This window comes from Entelurus aequoreus, linkage group LG10 (genome assembly GCF_033978785.1).
Source record: "Entelurus aequoreus isolate RoL-2023_Sb linkage group LG10, RoL_Eaeq_v1.1, whole genome shotgun sequence".
Taxonomy (NCBI): domain Eukaryota; kingdom Metazoa; phylum Chordata; class Actinopteri; order Syngnathiformes; family Syngnathidae; genus Entelurus; species Entelurus aequoreus.
Window position 1 is genome coordinate 51,182,972 of NC_084740.1, and position 16,373 is coordinate 51,199,344.

A 16,373-nucleotide genomic window follows, 5' to 3' on the forward strand; every position below is an offset into this window, starting at 1 on the left:
TTCAAACCCTCGATATCCTGACTTCTCGGCCAACTAACCACTAGACCACCATGCTGCCCGCTTGACAAGAGTTTAATATGCAGGTTAGGAAGATGTAATGTCAAAGCAAAATTAGGTTGTTACAAGTCAGATTCCATGCTTTGTAGCAAATTAGGGTTGTCCCGATACCAATATTTTGGTACCGGTACCAGTACCAAAATGTATTTTGATACTTTTCGATACTTTTTTAAATAAAGCGGACCACAAAAAATGGCATGTTTGGCTTTATTTTAACAAAAAACCTTAGGGTAAATTAAACATATGTTTCTTATTGCAAGTTTGTCCTTATAGTGAACATACAAGACAACTTTTCTTTTAGTAGAAAGTAAACAACCAAAGGCTCCTAATTTAGGACAAGTGGTAGAAAATTAATTATTAATCTACTTGTTCATTTACTGTAAATATCTGCTTACTTTCTCTTTTAACATGTTCTATCTACACTTCTGTTAAAATGTAATAATCACTTATTCTTCTCTTCTTTGATACTTTACATTAGTTTTGGATGATACCACAAATTTGGGTATCTATCCGATACCAAGTAGTTACAGGATCCTAGATTGGTCATATTCAAAGTCCTCATGTGTCCAGGGACAAATTTTCTGAGTTTATAAACATAATATACATTTTTTTAAGCGAAAAAAGATTTTGTGATGCTAAAAAATATCGATGTAATTATAGTAGTATCGACGAGATACGCTCCTGTACTTGGTATCATTACAGTGGATGTCAGGTGTAGATCCACCCATGACATTTGTTTACATTGTGACGGGGGCTGAGCTACAGTGTGTAGTGAAGCATGTATAGCTATTCCTCGTCCTGCAGGGATGATACTTGTAAGAAACTTACTTTATTTGTCGCCATGGAGACGAGGATTAGTGATTTAGAAGTAGCTAAAACACTGCCGACTGTGGCTGCAGTGACCTTAGCCGCTAGCTAGCTAGCCATGTTTTAAAGCACCTCTTCTTGAGGGCGTTTCAGTGTTATAACTTCACCTTTATCGTTAGTTTTTAAGCCAAAATGCGTCCGTTCTCCCTTTTCTGTCTAGACACTGTGTCTGCTTGTAAGTACTCTGTGATTGTGCGCTGCCAAACATGCCCCAATGCTCGTAAAACCAGCAATGACGCCCGTTAAAAAAAATATGATTCATTAGTATCGTGGTACTATGCTAGTACCGGTGTACCATACAACCCTATAGCAAATGAAATGTAACACGCAATGTTCAGACATAATTTTATGATTATTTCATAAAATGTTGTTTCCTAGTGAAACGTTAGGCTAATTTGTCAAGGATTACCATTTGTGACAACCTTGTTGGAAGACTGCATTTCCTATATAGCAGTGAGCTCAAAGTGTAAAAAGTAGAGTGGTAAGAGCAAATAGTTGTTATGTGTGGACCTGGAAAGCACCCTTGATGGGAAAGAGTGATACATTTAATACAGATCCACCCATTAGTTTAGTCAAGCCCACACGGCTCAACCACACATGACAATACTTTGGTGCAAATTCAAGCGTGGAACATAAATAACGCTTACTGTGCCTGGCCTTGGTTGTGGAATAGCTTTGTCATAGCCTTTGAAGGTGGAGTTGTCAAAAATGTCTTCAATGGCCTTTATTGAATAAATGCAAATGGCAGTGGAGTTCCTAGAACACAAGGACAGGAGGAGGACTGAATTTAGCATTGTTGCAGTGACCATACCAATTACAGTACAGGCCAAACGTTTGGACACACCTTCTCATTGAATGTGTTTTCATGACTATTTATGTTATATACCCATATATATGGTTGGGCATTACACCAATCCTTCTCATTCAATGTGTTTTCATGACTATTTATGTTATATACCCATATATATGGTTGGGCATTACACCAATAATAATAAGGAGACGGAAACCTTGGTTGCCCTGTAGCTTCACCTTTACTACTGTCGAGGTCAACAACAACTCTGTAAGATACAGGAAGTGACATCAAGAGCAGGAGGCATGACGGTAACTCAGCAGGTACAATACTAGGACTGTTAATACACAACATCTTACATTGTAGATTGTCACATCAAAACTATGAAGGAACACATGTGGAGTTACACTACCGTTCAAAAGTTTGGGGTCACATTGAAATGTCCTTATTTTTGAAGGAAAAGCACTGTACTTTTCAATGAAGATAACTTTAAACTAGTCTTAACTTTAAAGACATACACTCTATACATTGCTCATGTGGTAAATGACTATTCTAGCTGCAAATGTCTGGTTTTTGGTGCAATATCTACATAGGTGTATAGAGGCCCATTTCCAGCAACTACATACTTGCCAACCTTGAGAGGGGGGGGGGGGGATGTTTGGGGCGGGGGGTGTGGTTGGGGCGTGGTTAAGGGCGTGGTTAAGAGGAGAGTATATTTACAGCTAGAATTCACCAAATCAAGTATTTCATATGTATATATATATATATATATATATATATATATATATATATATATATATATATATATATATATATATATATATATATATATATATATATATATATATATATATATATATGAAATACTTGACTTTCAGTGAATTCTAGCTATATATATATTTTTATTTTTATTTTTATTTTATTATACATATAAATAAAAGACATACTTGAATTTCAGTGTTCTGCAGGCTATCCAGTAGGTGGCAGTATTGTCCTGTTTAAGAGTGTCACAACATTGCTGTTTACGGCAGACGAACTGCTTTACGGTAGACTAAACGTGACTGCTGTTGTTGTGTGTTGTTACTGCGCTGGGAGGACGTTAATGAAACTGCTTAACAATAAACCCACATAAGAAACCAAGAACTCTCTCTCCTTGTTGTGCACCCTACTCTCTAAAAGCCGTCGATGTTATGACGTCATTGGGCAGGCAAGCTGCTGGGAAAGCGGACGTGAGAACGGCTGTCCCCACTCAGGTCCGCATTGAGCTGGAGGGGGCGTGGCCTCCAGCTCCGGCTGAATACCGGGAGTTTGTCGGGAGAAAATCTCTGCCGGGAGGTTGTCGGGAGAGGCGCTGAATACCGGGATTCTCCCGCTAAAAACGGGAGGGTTGGCAAGTATGAGCAACTATCACTCCAGTGTTCTAATGGTACAATGTGTTTGCTCATTGGCTCAGAAGGCTAATTGATGATTAGAAAACCCTTGTGCAATCATGGTCACACATCTGAAAACAGTTTAGCTCCTTACAGAAGCTACAAAACTGACCTTCCTTTGAGCAGATTGAGTTTCTGGAGCATCTCATTTGTGGGGTCAATTAAACGCTCAAAATGGCCAGAAAAAGAGAACTTTCATCTGAAACTCGACAGTCTATTCTTGTTCTTAGAAATGAAGGCTATTCCACAAAATTGTTTGGGAGACCCCAAACCTTTGAACGGCAGTGTATGTACTTAACAAATAAAGAGGTGAAATAACTGTTTCATATTCTAGTTACTTCAAAATAACCACCATTTGCTCTGATTACTGCACACTCTTGACATTCTCTCGATTGATTGATTGATTGATTGATTGATTGAAACTTTTATTAGTAGATTGCACAGTACAGTACATATTCCGTACAATTGACCACTAAATGGTAACACCCAAATACGTTTTTCAACTTGTTTAAGTCGGGGTCCACGTAAATCAATTCATGGTACAAATATATACTATCAGCATAATACAGTCATCACACAAGTTAATCATCAGAGTATATACATTGAATTATTTAAATGAAATGGACATTGTAACAGTGTAGGTCTAACTTGGTAGGATATGTACAGGGAGCAGAGAACATAGTGAGTTCAGATAGCATAAGAACAAGTATATACATTAAAATACATTTGGTTATTTACAATCCGGGGAGGTGGGATGTGGAAGGGAGGGTGTTAGTCAAGGGTTGAAGTTGCCTGGAGGTGTTGTTTTAGTGCGGTTTTGAAGGAGGATAGAGATGCCCTTTCTTTTACACCTGTTGGGAGTGCATTCCATATTGATGTGGCATAGAAGGAGAATGAGTTAAGACCTTTGTTAGATGGGAATCTGGGTTTAACGTGGTTAGTGGAGCTCCCCCTGGTGTTGTGGTTATGGCGGTCATTTACGTTACGGAAGTAGTTTGACATGTACTTCGGTATCAGGGACCAGGGAGGTGTAGCGGATTTTATAGACTAGGCTCAGTGCAATTTGTTTTACTCTGTCCTCCACCCTGAGCTTGCCCACTTTGGAGAAGTGGGTAGGAGTGAGGTATGATCTGGGGTGGAGGTCTAGAAGTAATCTGAGTAGCTTGTTCTGGGGTGTTTGGAGTTTAGATTTGAGGGTTTTGGAGGTGCTAGGGTACCAGGAGGTGCAAGTGTAATCGAAAAAGGGTTGAACGAGAGTTCCCGCTAGAATCTTCAAGGTGCTTTTGTTGACCAGAGAGGAGATTCTGTAGAGAAATCTCGTTCGTTGGTTGACCTTTCTGATTACCTTGGTTGCCATTTTATCACAGGAAAGATTAGCCTCTAGAATGGAACCTAGGTAGGTGACCTCATCTTTCCTGGTGATAACAATGTCACCCACTTTTATAGTGAAGTCACTGACTTTCTTGAGATTGATTTGGGACCCAAATAGGATGGATTCCGGTTTACCCAAGTGTATTGACAGTTAGCTTCAAGCACACCTGTGAAGTGAAAACCATTTCAGGTGACTACCTCTTGAAGCTCATGGAGAGAATGCCAAGAGTGTGCAAATGAGTAGTCAGAACAAAGGGTGGCTATTTTGAAGAAACAAGAATATAAAACATGTTTTCAGTTATTTCACCTTTTTTTGTTAAGTACATAACTCCACATGTGTTCATTCATAGTTTTGATGTGACAATCTACAATGTAAATAGTCATGAAAATAAAGAAAACGCATTGAATGAGAAGGTGTGTCCAAACCTTTGGCCTGTACTGTATATACATACAGCTAAGCATGCTTAATTAACAACTAACAATGCTTGTCTTTATGAAAATAACATCTAGATATAAACAATGTATGCGCAGGAAAAAATAGTAAAAGCACTAGAAAGAACTCTGAGTCATAACACGAGCATTAAAACAATCCTGGATGGTCATTCACCGCGTAGGCAATGCAGGGTTGTCATGGTGAGGAATCATTAGGTTGGTAGATCTTTGATTATTGATGCGCCGATCGATTGGCTGATTTTCGTGAAGAAATTTGTCATTGCTGATTGATGCCTTTTAAAGTTGACCACAAATGCCTCTGGCTGACACTGTGTTCATTTGAAGTCCCTCGGCGGACAAGCGGCTAGCAGCTAGTTATGTATGTCCATACACAGTGTGGAGCCTCTTCCCGAGCTAATAATATTTACCTCCGTTACAGCAAATAAACAACATTTCTTAGTATCCTGAATATAATTACTGGATACCATTATCTCTGGAGGACAAGACTAAACATGTTACACACCCAGATAGCTATCTCAGTGTGCTAACACCGAGATAGCCAGCTAAAAAGATAGCTAGCTAATAAATAAATAGCTAATAAATAGATAGCTAAAAAGATAGCTAGCTAATAAAAAGATAGCTAGCTAATAAGCGAACATCCATAGTCATTCTCATCAATGTCCCATTGGGGTTGTGAGTTTTTCCTTGCCCTTATGTGGGCTCTGTACCGCGGATGTCGTTATGGCTTGTGCAGCCCTTTGAGACAAGGGCTATATAAATAAACATTGAGTGATTGATTGATTGACCTCCATTACAGCAAATAAACAACATTTCTTAGTATCCTAAATATAATTACTGTATACCATTATCACTGGAGGACGAGACTAAACATGTTACACACCGAGATAGCTAAGCTAACCGCAAAGCTAGCCTTAAACAACACCAAGCAATAAGTGCTCGGCAAAGTTTAAGTAGTGTAGATGGAACCACGTTGCAGCAGAAGGTCAGCAGATATTAATAGGAAATTAACAAGTAGATGAATAATAGTCCAGAGAGGTGTGGAGGGGGCGTGGCCTGCGGGCCTGCAGCGAAGCGGGGTGTGCCAGGACCGGCCTCGAAGTCAGCGACAGGTGCGTAGATGGCCCAGGTGGGCCTTATTATCTAATCACCTGTCGCTCTGTTTAAGCAGCAGCCGGGGAGAAGAGGTGGGGGAAGCTGGCGTGAGAGCGACAGGTGATTAGATAATAAGGCCCACCTGGGCCATCTACGCACCTGTCGCTGACTTCGAGGCCGGTCCTGGCACACCCCGCTTCGCTGCAGGCCCGCAGGCCACGCCCCCCTCCACAAGAGGATAATACAACAACTGATGGTGTGTATCACTCATGGATGATCGGTATCAGAATTAAAATCCTGATCAGAAACAACCTTAATCAAAGTATTTTGAATGTAAATACTATCAAATATCCACCCATACTTCCTGTCGAGAAGTCACAGATCATCCAAGCCATATTTAACTTTTTTAACCACACTCCCTCTCACCATGTTTGAAATATACTTGTGGGAGAATGAGCCAACTTTTTATGACACATGTTTTGCTTGAGCACCACCCCGGTGACATACACTACAATAGAAAGAACACTCCTCAAGTTTTCCGAATGTTATTTCCAAGAGTTACACACAATTTCCCTGCAAGTATTGTATTTATTTTCAGTATTCAGAAGAAACGGATTTGGGGGATGTTTTCTCTACCAAATAAGACTAATGATAGACGCACCACTTCCAACATTAGGCACACCTGCACAATCTCATCACATCCAATGTAATCTGCACTGTCAGAGGTATATTCACTTAAAGGCCTACTGAAATGAAATGTTTTATCTAAACAGGGATAGCAGATCCATTCTATGTGTCATACTTGATCATTTCGTGATATTGCCATATTTTTGCTGAAAGGATTTAGTAGAGAACATCGACGATAAAGTTCGCAACTTTTGGTCACTGATAAAAAAAGCCTTGCCTGTACCGGAAGTAGCGTGACGTCACAGGCTGGAGGGCTGCTCACATTTCCCTATTGTTTACACCAGCAGCGAGAGAGATTCGGACCGAGAAAGCGGCGATTACCCCATTAATTTGAGCAAGGATGAAAGATTTGTGGATGAGGAACGTGAGAGTGAAGGACTAGAATGCAGTGCAGGACGTATCTTTTTTCACTCTGACCGTAACTTAGGTAAAAGGGGTCATTGGGTTCCACACTTTCTCCTTTTTCTATTGTGGATCACGGATTTGTATTTCAAACCACCTCGGATACTATATCCTCTTGAAAATGAGAGTCAAGAACGCGAAATGGACATTCACAGTGACTTTTATCTCCACGACAATACATCGGTGAAGCACTTTAGCTACGGAGCTAACGTGATAGCATCGTGCTTAAATGCAGATAGAAACAAAAGAAAGAAGCCCCTGACAGGAAGGATAGACAGAAGATCAACAACACTATTAAACCGTGGACATGTAACTACACGGTTAATGCTTTCCAGCCTGGCAAAGCTTAAAAATGCTGTTGCTAACGACGCCATTGAAGCCAACTCAGCAACGGGACCTCACAGAGCTATGATAAAAACATTAGCGCTCCACCTACGCCAGCCAGCCCTCATCTGCTCATCAACACCCGTGCTCACCTGCGTTCCAGCGATCGACGGCGCGACGAAGGACTTCACCCGATCATCCGTGCGGTCGGCGGCTAGCGTCGGATAGCGCGTCTGCTATCCAAGTCAAAGTCCTCCTGGTTGTGTTGCTGCAGCCAGCCGCTAATACACCGATCCCACCTACAGCTTTCTTCTTTGCAGTCTCCATTGTTCATTAAACACATGGCAAAAGATTCACCAACACAGATGTCCAGAATACTGTGGAATTTTGAGATGAAAACAGAGCTTTTTGTATTGGATTCAATGGTGTACCAATACTTCCAGTTCAAGGATTGACGTCACGCGCATACGTCATCATACATAGACGTTTTCAACCGGAAGTTTAGCGGGAAATTTAAAATTGCACTTCATAAGTTAACCCGGCCGTATTGGCATGTGTTGCAATGTTAAGATTTCATCATTGATATAAAGATTTCATCATTGATATATAAACTATCAGACTGCGTGGTCGGTAATAGTGGCTTTCAGTAGGCCTTTAATAACCTGTTTAGTATTGTGCTTGTACAACTTGACTTCATACTAGGAAGTATTTATCATATTTGGCTGCTTTGTCTCCTCATACTGTACAGAGACACCTCGGATTTTGTTAGTAACTGAATCGTACAAAAACCCAAAAAATGTCTCCCATAATAACGCAAATCAAATGAATCCACAAATAAAACAAAATGACAGTCTATATTTTGTTTTTAAAGAAAAGAAAGTCAACATGTACCATTACTTTTATCTTTATTGACCTTTGTTAGTGAAGATGGCGAGCAGCGGAAAAGGAGCGTGTGTGTGTGTGTGTGTGTGTGTGTGTGTGCGTGTAAATAATTTTTGGTGATTTAACCCCCAATTCCAACCCTTGATGCTGAGTGCCAAGCAGGGAGGTAATGGCTCCCATTTTTATAGTCTTTGGTATGACTCAGCCGGGGTTTGAACTCACGACCTACCCATCTCAGGGCGGACACTCTAACCACTAGGCCACTGAGTAGTAGTAGCAATTGAATAGACTGCAAAGACAAGATATTTAATGATGTAACTGGAAAACGTTATTTTCTGCGAATATTAGCTCATTTTGAATTTGATGCCTGCAACAAGTGTTCTGTGGTCTGACGAGTCCACATTTCAAATTGTTTTTAGAAACTGTGGACGTCGTGTCCTCCAAGACGAAGAGGAAAAGAACCATCCGGATTGTTATAGGTGTAAAGCCTATAACAACGCAAAAGCCAGCATGTGTGATGGTATGGGGGTGTATTAGTGGCCAAGGCATGGGTCACTTACACATCTGTGAAGGCGCCATTAATGCTGAAAGGTGCCTTATCATGGACGCCCCTGCTTATTTCAGCAAGACAATGCCAAGCCACGTGTTACATCAACGTGGCTTCGTAGTAAAAGAGTGCGGGTACTAGACTGGCCTGCCTGTAGTCCAGACCTGTCTCCCATTGAAAATGTGTGGCGCATTATGAAGCCTAAAATAGCACAAGGGAGACCCCCGGACTATTGAACAACTTAAGCTGTACATCAAGCAAGAATGGGAAAGAATTCCACCTGAGAAGCTTCAAAAATGTGTCTCCTCAGTTCCCAAACGTTTACTGAGTGTTGTTAAAAGGAAAGGCCATGTAACACAGTGGTGAACATGCCCCTGTGCCAACTTTTTTTGCAATGTGTTGCTGCCATTAAATTCTAAGTTGATGATTATTTGCAAAAAAAAAACATGAAATATCTTGTCTTTGCAGTCTATTCAATTGAATATAAGTTGAAAAGGATTTGCAAATCATTGTATTCTCTTTTTATTTACCATTTACACAACGTGACAACTTCACTGCTTTTTGGGTTTTGTATATTGTGACACTGTTAAGTTCCCCCAGAAATGGCCAGGGACACTAAAAAGGAAGTTGCTCTTTGTGTTGCCCAATGTGTGTATGTTGTGCTGTCATTTTTGTGTTTGCATTGTTATTGTTGTTAGTCTTTAGCAAAATTTAAGATTGCCTTAATATATATTCAATTGAACTGTTAGGTGGCCAGGGTGCACGGGCTGCAATAACACAAAACTATGTAGTTAAAGGCCTACTGAAAGCCACTACTACCGACCACGCAGTCTGATAGTTTATATATCAATGATGAAATCTTAACATTGCAACACATGCCAATACGGCCGGGTTAATTTATAAAGTGCAATTTTAAATTTCCCGCTAAACTTCCGGTTGAAAACGTCTATGTATGATGACGTATGCGCGTGACGTCAATGGTTGAAACGGAAGTATTCGGACACATTGTATCCAATACAAAAAGCTCTGTTTTCATCGCAAAATTCCACAGTATTCTGAACATCTGTGTTGGTGAATCTTTTGCAATTTGTTTAATGAACAATGGAGACTGCAAAGAAGAAAGCTGTAGGTGGGATCGGTGTATTAGCGGCTGGCTGCAGCAACACAACCAGGAGGACTTTGACTTGGATAGCAGACGCGCTATCCGACGCTAGCCGACGCTAGCCGCCGACCGCATTGATGATCGGGTGAAGTCCTTCGTCGCTCCGTCGATCGCTGGAACGCAGGTGAGCACGGGTGTTGATGAGCAGATGAGGGCTGGCTGGCGTAGGTGGATAGCTAATGTTTTTAGCTTAGCTCTGTGAGGTCCCGTTGCTAAGTTAGCTTCAATGGCGTCGTTAGCAACAGCATTGTTAAGCTTCGCCAGGCTGAAAAGCATTAACCGTGTAGTTACATGTCCATGGTTTAATAGAAATGTTGATTTTCTGTCTATCCTTCCAGTCAGGGGTTTATTTATTTTGTTTCTATCTGCAGTTAAGCCCGATGCTATCACGTTAGCTCCGTAGCTAAAGTGCTTCGCCGATGTATTGTTGGGGAGATAAAAGTCACTGTGAATGTCCATTTCGCGTTCTCGACTCTCATTTTCAAGAGGATATAGTATCCGAGGTGGTTTGAAATACAAATCCGTGGTCCACAATAGAAAAAGGAGAAAGTGTGGAATCCAATGAGCCAGCTTGTACCTAAGTTACGGTCAGAGCGAAAAAAGATACGTCCTGCACTGCACTCTAGTCCATCACTCTCACGTTCCTCATCCACGAATCTTTCATCCTGGCTCAAATTAATGGGGTAATCGTCGCTTTCTCGGTCCGAATCGCTCTCGCTGCTGGTGTAAACAATGGGGAAATGTGAGGAGCCTTTCAACCTGTGACGTCACGCTACTTCCGGTACAGGCAAGGCTTTTTTATCAGCGACCAAAAGTTGCGAACTTTATCGTCGATGTTCTCTACTAAATCCTTTCAGCAAAAATATGGCAATATCGCGAAATGATCAAGTATGACACATAGAATGGATCTGCTATCCCCGTTTCAATAAAAAAAATTAATTTCAGTAGGCCTTTAAGTCGAGGGCCACAAAATATGGGCCGCAAATTACCCGAGTGCCGCAAGTTTGAGACTGCTGCATTAGATTGTGTACGTGCACCTGATAAAGTTACATCCCTTCCAGCTCATTCTACCGCAGTTGACGTTTCTTTGTGACTGCAAAACCACGAGTAAGCCCAAACCTCCACAGGCAAGCACATTTCAAACTTGCTGACTTTGCATTATGTGCGTCACAGACGTGCACTTGCTGTTGTTACTACACAAGGAAGAGAAAGTGTCGAACCAGCTGCTCGTGAAGAGGGCGTAGACTCTGGTGTCACGCCAGTCCTCGGCGTGCTGCACGTAGACGTCCTGCAGGCGGTTGAAGTAGAGGGACTCCTCTGGGAAGCCGCAGACCAGCCGAGCCTTGAGAAACGATGTCCACATGTTCTGGAAAAATCGTTTTGATCCGCCTTCATCCATCTAAAATAAAGAAAAGAATGATATGCACGAGAAACAACATTAGAAGTACCTTTGGGGGAGTTCCACTAACCACGTTAAACCCAGATTCCGATCTAACAAAGGTCTAAACTCATTATGCCACATCAATATGGAATGCACTCCCAACAGGTGTAAAAGAAAGGGTATCTCTATCCTCCTTCAAAAGCGCACTAAAAACAACACTTCTAGGCAACTTCAACCCTTGACTAACACCTTCCCCCTTCCACATCCCACCTCCCCGGATTGTAAATAACCAAATGTAAATAATCAAATGTATGTCTAATGTATATACTTGTTCTTATGCTTTCTGAACTCACTATGTTCTCTGCTCGCTGTACATATCCTACCAAGTCAGACCTACACTGTTTCAATGTCCATTTCTCTGATGATGCAATTGTTGATGACTGAAGTGCTGATTTCAACTAAACCCTCCTCATCCCACCCCCCGGATTGTAAATAATGTAAATAATTCAATCTATATACTCTGGTGATTAACTTGTATGATGACTGTATTATGATGATAGTATATATTTGTACCATGAATTGTTTACGTGGACCTCCGACTTAAAGGCCTACTGAAAGCCACTACTACCGACCACGCAGTCTGATAGTTTATATATCAATGATGAAATCTTAACATTGCAACACATGCCAATACGGCCGGGTTAACTTATAAAGTGCAGTTTTAAATTTCCCGGGGAACTTCCGGTTGAAAACGTCTATGTATGATGACGTATGCGTGTGACGTCACGGAGTGAACGGAAGTATTCGGACCCCATTGAATCCAATACAAACAGCTATGTTTTCATCGCAAAATTCCACAGTATTCTGGACATCTGTGTTGGTGAATCTTTTGCAATTTGTTTAATGAACAATGGAGACTGCAAAGAAGAAAGCTGTAGGTGGGATCGGTGTATTAGCGGCTGGCTGCAGCAACACAACCAGGAGGACTTTGAGTTGGATAGCAGACGCGCTATCCGATGCTAGCCGCCGACCGCATCGATGATCGGGTGAAGTCCTTCGTCGCGCCGTCGATCGCTGGAACGCAGGTGAGCACGGGTGTTGATGAGCAGATGAGGGCTGGCATAGGTGGAGCGCTAATGTTTTTATCATAGCTCTGACAAGGTCCCGTAGCTAAGTTAGCTTCAATGGCGTCGTTAGCAACAGCATTGCTAAGCTTCGACAGGCGGCACAGCATTAACCGTGTGGTTACAGGTCCAGTGTATGATTCGGTGTCTCCTGATAGTAGTATTGTTGATCTTCTGTCTATCCTTCCAGTCAGGGGCTTATTTATTTTGTTTCTATCTGCATTTAAGCACGATGCTATCACGTTAGCTCCGTAGCTAAAGTGCTTCAATGATGTATTGTCGTGGAGATAAAAGTCACTGTGAATGTCCATTTCGCGTTCTCGACTCTCATTTTCAAGAGGATATAGTATCCGAGGTGGTTTAAAATACAAATCCGTGGTCCACAATAGAAAAAGGAGAAAGTGTGGAATCCAATGAGCCAGCTTGTACCTAAGTTACGGTCAGAGCGAAAAAAGATACGTCCTGCACTGCACTCTAGTCCTTCACTCTCACGTTCCTCATCCACAAATCTTTCATCCTCGCTCAAATTAATGGGGTAATCGTCGCTTTCTCGGTCCGAATCGCTCTCGCTGCTGGTGTAAACAATGGGGAAATGTGAGGAGCCTTTCAACCTGCGACGTCACGCTACTTCCGGTACAGGCAAGGCTTTTTTTTATCAGCGACCAAAAGTTGCAAACTTTATCGTCGATGTTCTCTACTAAATCCTTTCAGCAAAAATATGGCAATATCGCGAAATGATCAAGTATGACACATAGAATGGATCTGCTATCCCCGTTTAAATTTTAAAAAATCATTTCAGTACGCCTTTAAACAAGTTGAAAAACTTATTGGGGTGTTACCATTTAGTGGTCAATTGTATGGAATATGTACTGTACTGTGCAATCTACTAATAAAAGTTTCAATCAATCAATCAATCAATCAATCAATCAAGTAACATGTTTTTTTTTAACTATTAACACTTGTAATAAAGAGTTGGTCAAAGATCAGATTATTATCCCAAGCAGGTGCATTAATATGATCCCTTCCTTACAGTATCTTAGGTTAGGACAATAATAAATATCTAAATTATATTATCACGCAAAAAACAGACAAGAGCCGATTTAGCTAAATGGTCTGGTGGGCCGAATTAGAAATGTTACGATCAGGGTATTTGAATTCAAAGTCCTCCTGTGTCCAGGGAATAATTTCCTGAATTTGTAAACATGAAAATAACAATCTAGACCTCTTGAAAACCTTATTTCCTCTGTTGTTTCCAGCTAGCATAGCATAGCATAGCATGCTTGCTTCTTACTTTCTGTTTACTGTACAGTGTTAACCATGTTTGACCTCGTCCTCCATTGCTAACGGGACTTGATAATGATACGTATACACTAAGAAATGTAGTTTATTTGTTGCAACAGAGGTGATTATCTGTCAGGTGAGTGACCAAAAATAAAGTATCAGTAGAGGTGATTGGCATTAAAAGGCATTAATTGGCAATGGCCGATCACACTTTTTTTCACAAAAATCTGCCGATATTGATCGACCACATCCCTATACTGAATGAAATGAATGTCTACATTAAACTATTTAACAACACATAATGTATTACTTATTTCTTAATCCAAACCCCTATCAGACTTAAAGGCCTACTGAAATTTTTTTATTATTATTTAAACGGGGATAGCAGATCCATTCTATGTGTCATACTTGATCATTTCGCGATATTGCCATATTTTTGCTGAAAGGATTTAGTAGAAAACAAAGACGATAAAGATCGCAACTTTTGGTATCTCATAAAAAAAAGCCTTGCCCCTACCGGAAGTAGCGTGACGTAGTCAGTTGATAGCCTCCTCATATTTTCCTATTGTTTTCAATGCAGCTAGAGCGATTCGGACCGAGAAAGCGACGATTACCCCATTAATTTGAGCGAGGATGAAAGATTCGTGGATGAGGAACGTTTGAGTTAAGGACTAGAATGCAGTGCAAGACATATCTTTTTTCGCTCTGACCGTAACTTAGGTACAAGCTGGCTCATTGGATTCCACACTTTCTCCTTGTTCTATTGTGGATCACGGATTTGTATTTCAAACCACCTCGGATACTATATCCTCTTGAAAATGAGAATCGAGAACGCAAAATGGACATTCACAGGGACTTTTATCTCTACGACAATACATCGACGAAACACTTTAGCTACGGAGCTAACGTGATACCATCGTGCTTAACTGCATATAGAAACAAAATAAATAAATCCCTGACTGGAAGGATAGACAGAAGATCAACAATACTATTAAACCAGGGACATGCAAATACACGGTTAATGCTTTCCAGCCTGGCGAAGGTTAAAAATGCTGTTGCTAACGTCGCTATTGAAGCTAACTTAGCTACGGAGCTAACGTGATAGCATTGTGCTTAACTGCATATAGAAACAAAATAAATAAATCCCTGACTGGAAGGATAGACAGAAGATCAACAATACTATTAAACCAGGGACATGTAAATACACGGTTAATGCTTTCCAGCTTGGCGAAGCTTAAAAATGCTGTTGCTAACGACGCGATTGAAGCTAACTTAGTATAACTGCTCCACCTACGCCAGCCAGCCCTCATCTGCTCATCAACACCTGTGCTCACCTGCGTTCCAGCGATCAACGGAAGGACGAAGGACTTCACCACGATCATCCGTGCGGTCGGTGGCTAGCATCGGCTAGCGCGTCTGCTATCCGAGTCAAAGTCATCCTGGTTGTGTTGCTGTAGTCCGCCGCTAATACACCGATCCCACCTACAACTTTCTTCTTTGCAGTCTTCATTGTTCATTAAACAAATTGCAAAAGATTTACCAACACAGATGTCCAGAATACTGTGGAATTTTGCGATGAAAACAGAGCTTTTTTGTATTGGATTCAATGGTGTACCAATACTTCCGTTTAACTAGTGACGTCACGCACATACGTCATCATACATAGACGTTTTCAACCGGAAGTTTAGCGGGAAATTTAAAATTTCACTTTATAAGTTGCCTGTATTGGCATGTGTTGCAATGTTAAGATTTCATCATTGATATATAAACTATCAGACTGCGTGGTCGGTAGTAGTGGCTTTCAGTAGGCCTTTAAGAGTTGGGATAGTACCAGCTGGGCTCTAAACGTTTTAGTTTCAGGCTGTCAGTTTTCCACATTAAACTGATCAAAATCATAAAAAGGCACGCCACATTTGATGAATCAGAATTGCTCACAAACAACAACAACGGAGGAGAATGAGAGCAGCAAGAAAACAGAGCGTAGACTGTTGGTCATTTCTAGCCATAAATGTCATAATGACAGAGCGTTAACTATACTCAGCACGCTTGGACCTCTGAGTAACAAAGTACCTGATAGTACCTGGTTTTATTGATAGTGAGTAGACCTATGCTGGGCCAAATCTGAAGTCATCACCTGTGCTTCTCAAAACTCCTAGACTAAGCATATTTTAATGAGCTATGGATATATTGCCATTCATTTTCCACACAATAGACTTCCAGGTGGCTACGAGCAAATCTACAGCTCAAGTTACTCGACTCTCTAAAGGGGTTACTTAGTGAGGGATTAGATTTCCCCTTGATGTCGTCTGTCAGTTTCAAGGTTACCTTACAGACTCGGGCCACCCTGGAAATCCACGGATCGGCCTCCGGGTTGTGGTCGGAGTTCTTTTCACGAAAGAAAATGTAAATCTTTTCATTGTCAGGGTCGTCTTTCCGCTGCACCCACGATGCAGAGACGAATGTAGGCTCTGTTGGAGAAGGACGTCAACATTTCAGCAATTTGTAAACCGTCCTTTGACTGCA

General features: G+C 41.2%; 1 protein-coding gene across 2 annotated transcripts in view; it reads right to left on the bottom strand.

The window, feature by feature from the left end:
* Positions 1-16,373, bottom strand: part of sema7a (semaphorin 7A) — a 54,538-nt gene that overhangs the window by 23,569 nt on the left and 14,596 nt on the right. For both annotated transcript variants that reach the window (XM_062061138.1, XM_062061137.1), the window contains exons 7-9: positions 16,176-16,318; positions 11,285-11,463; positions 1,572-1,680 (exon numbers count right to left, since the gene is read on the bottom strand). In XM_062061138.1, the coding sequence (XP_061917122.1) occupies positions 1,572-1,680; positions 11,285-11,463; positions 16,176-16,318 (431 nt within the window). The remainder of the gene's footprint in view (positions 1-1,571; positions 1,681-11,284; positions 11,464-16,175; positions 16,319-16,373) is intronic.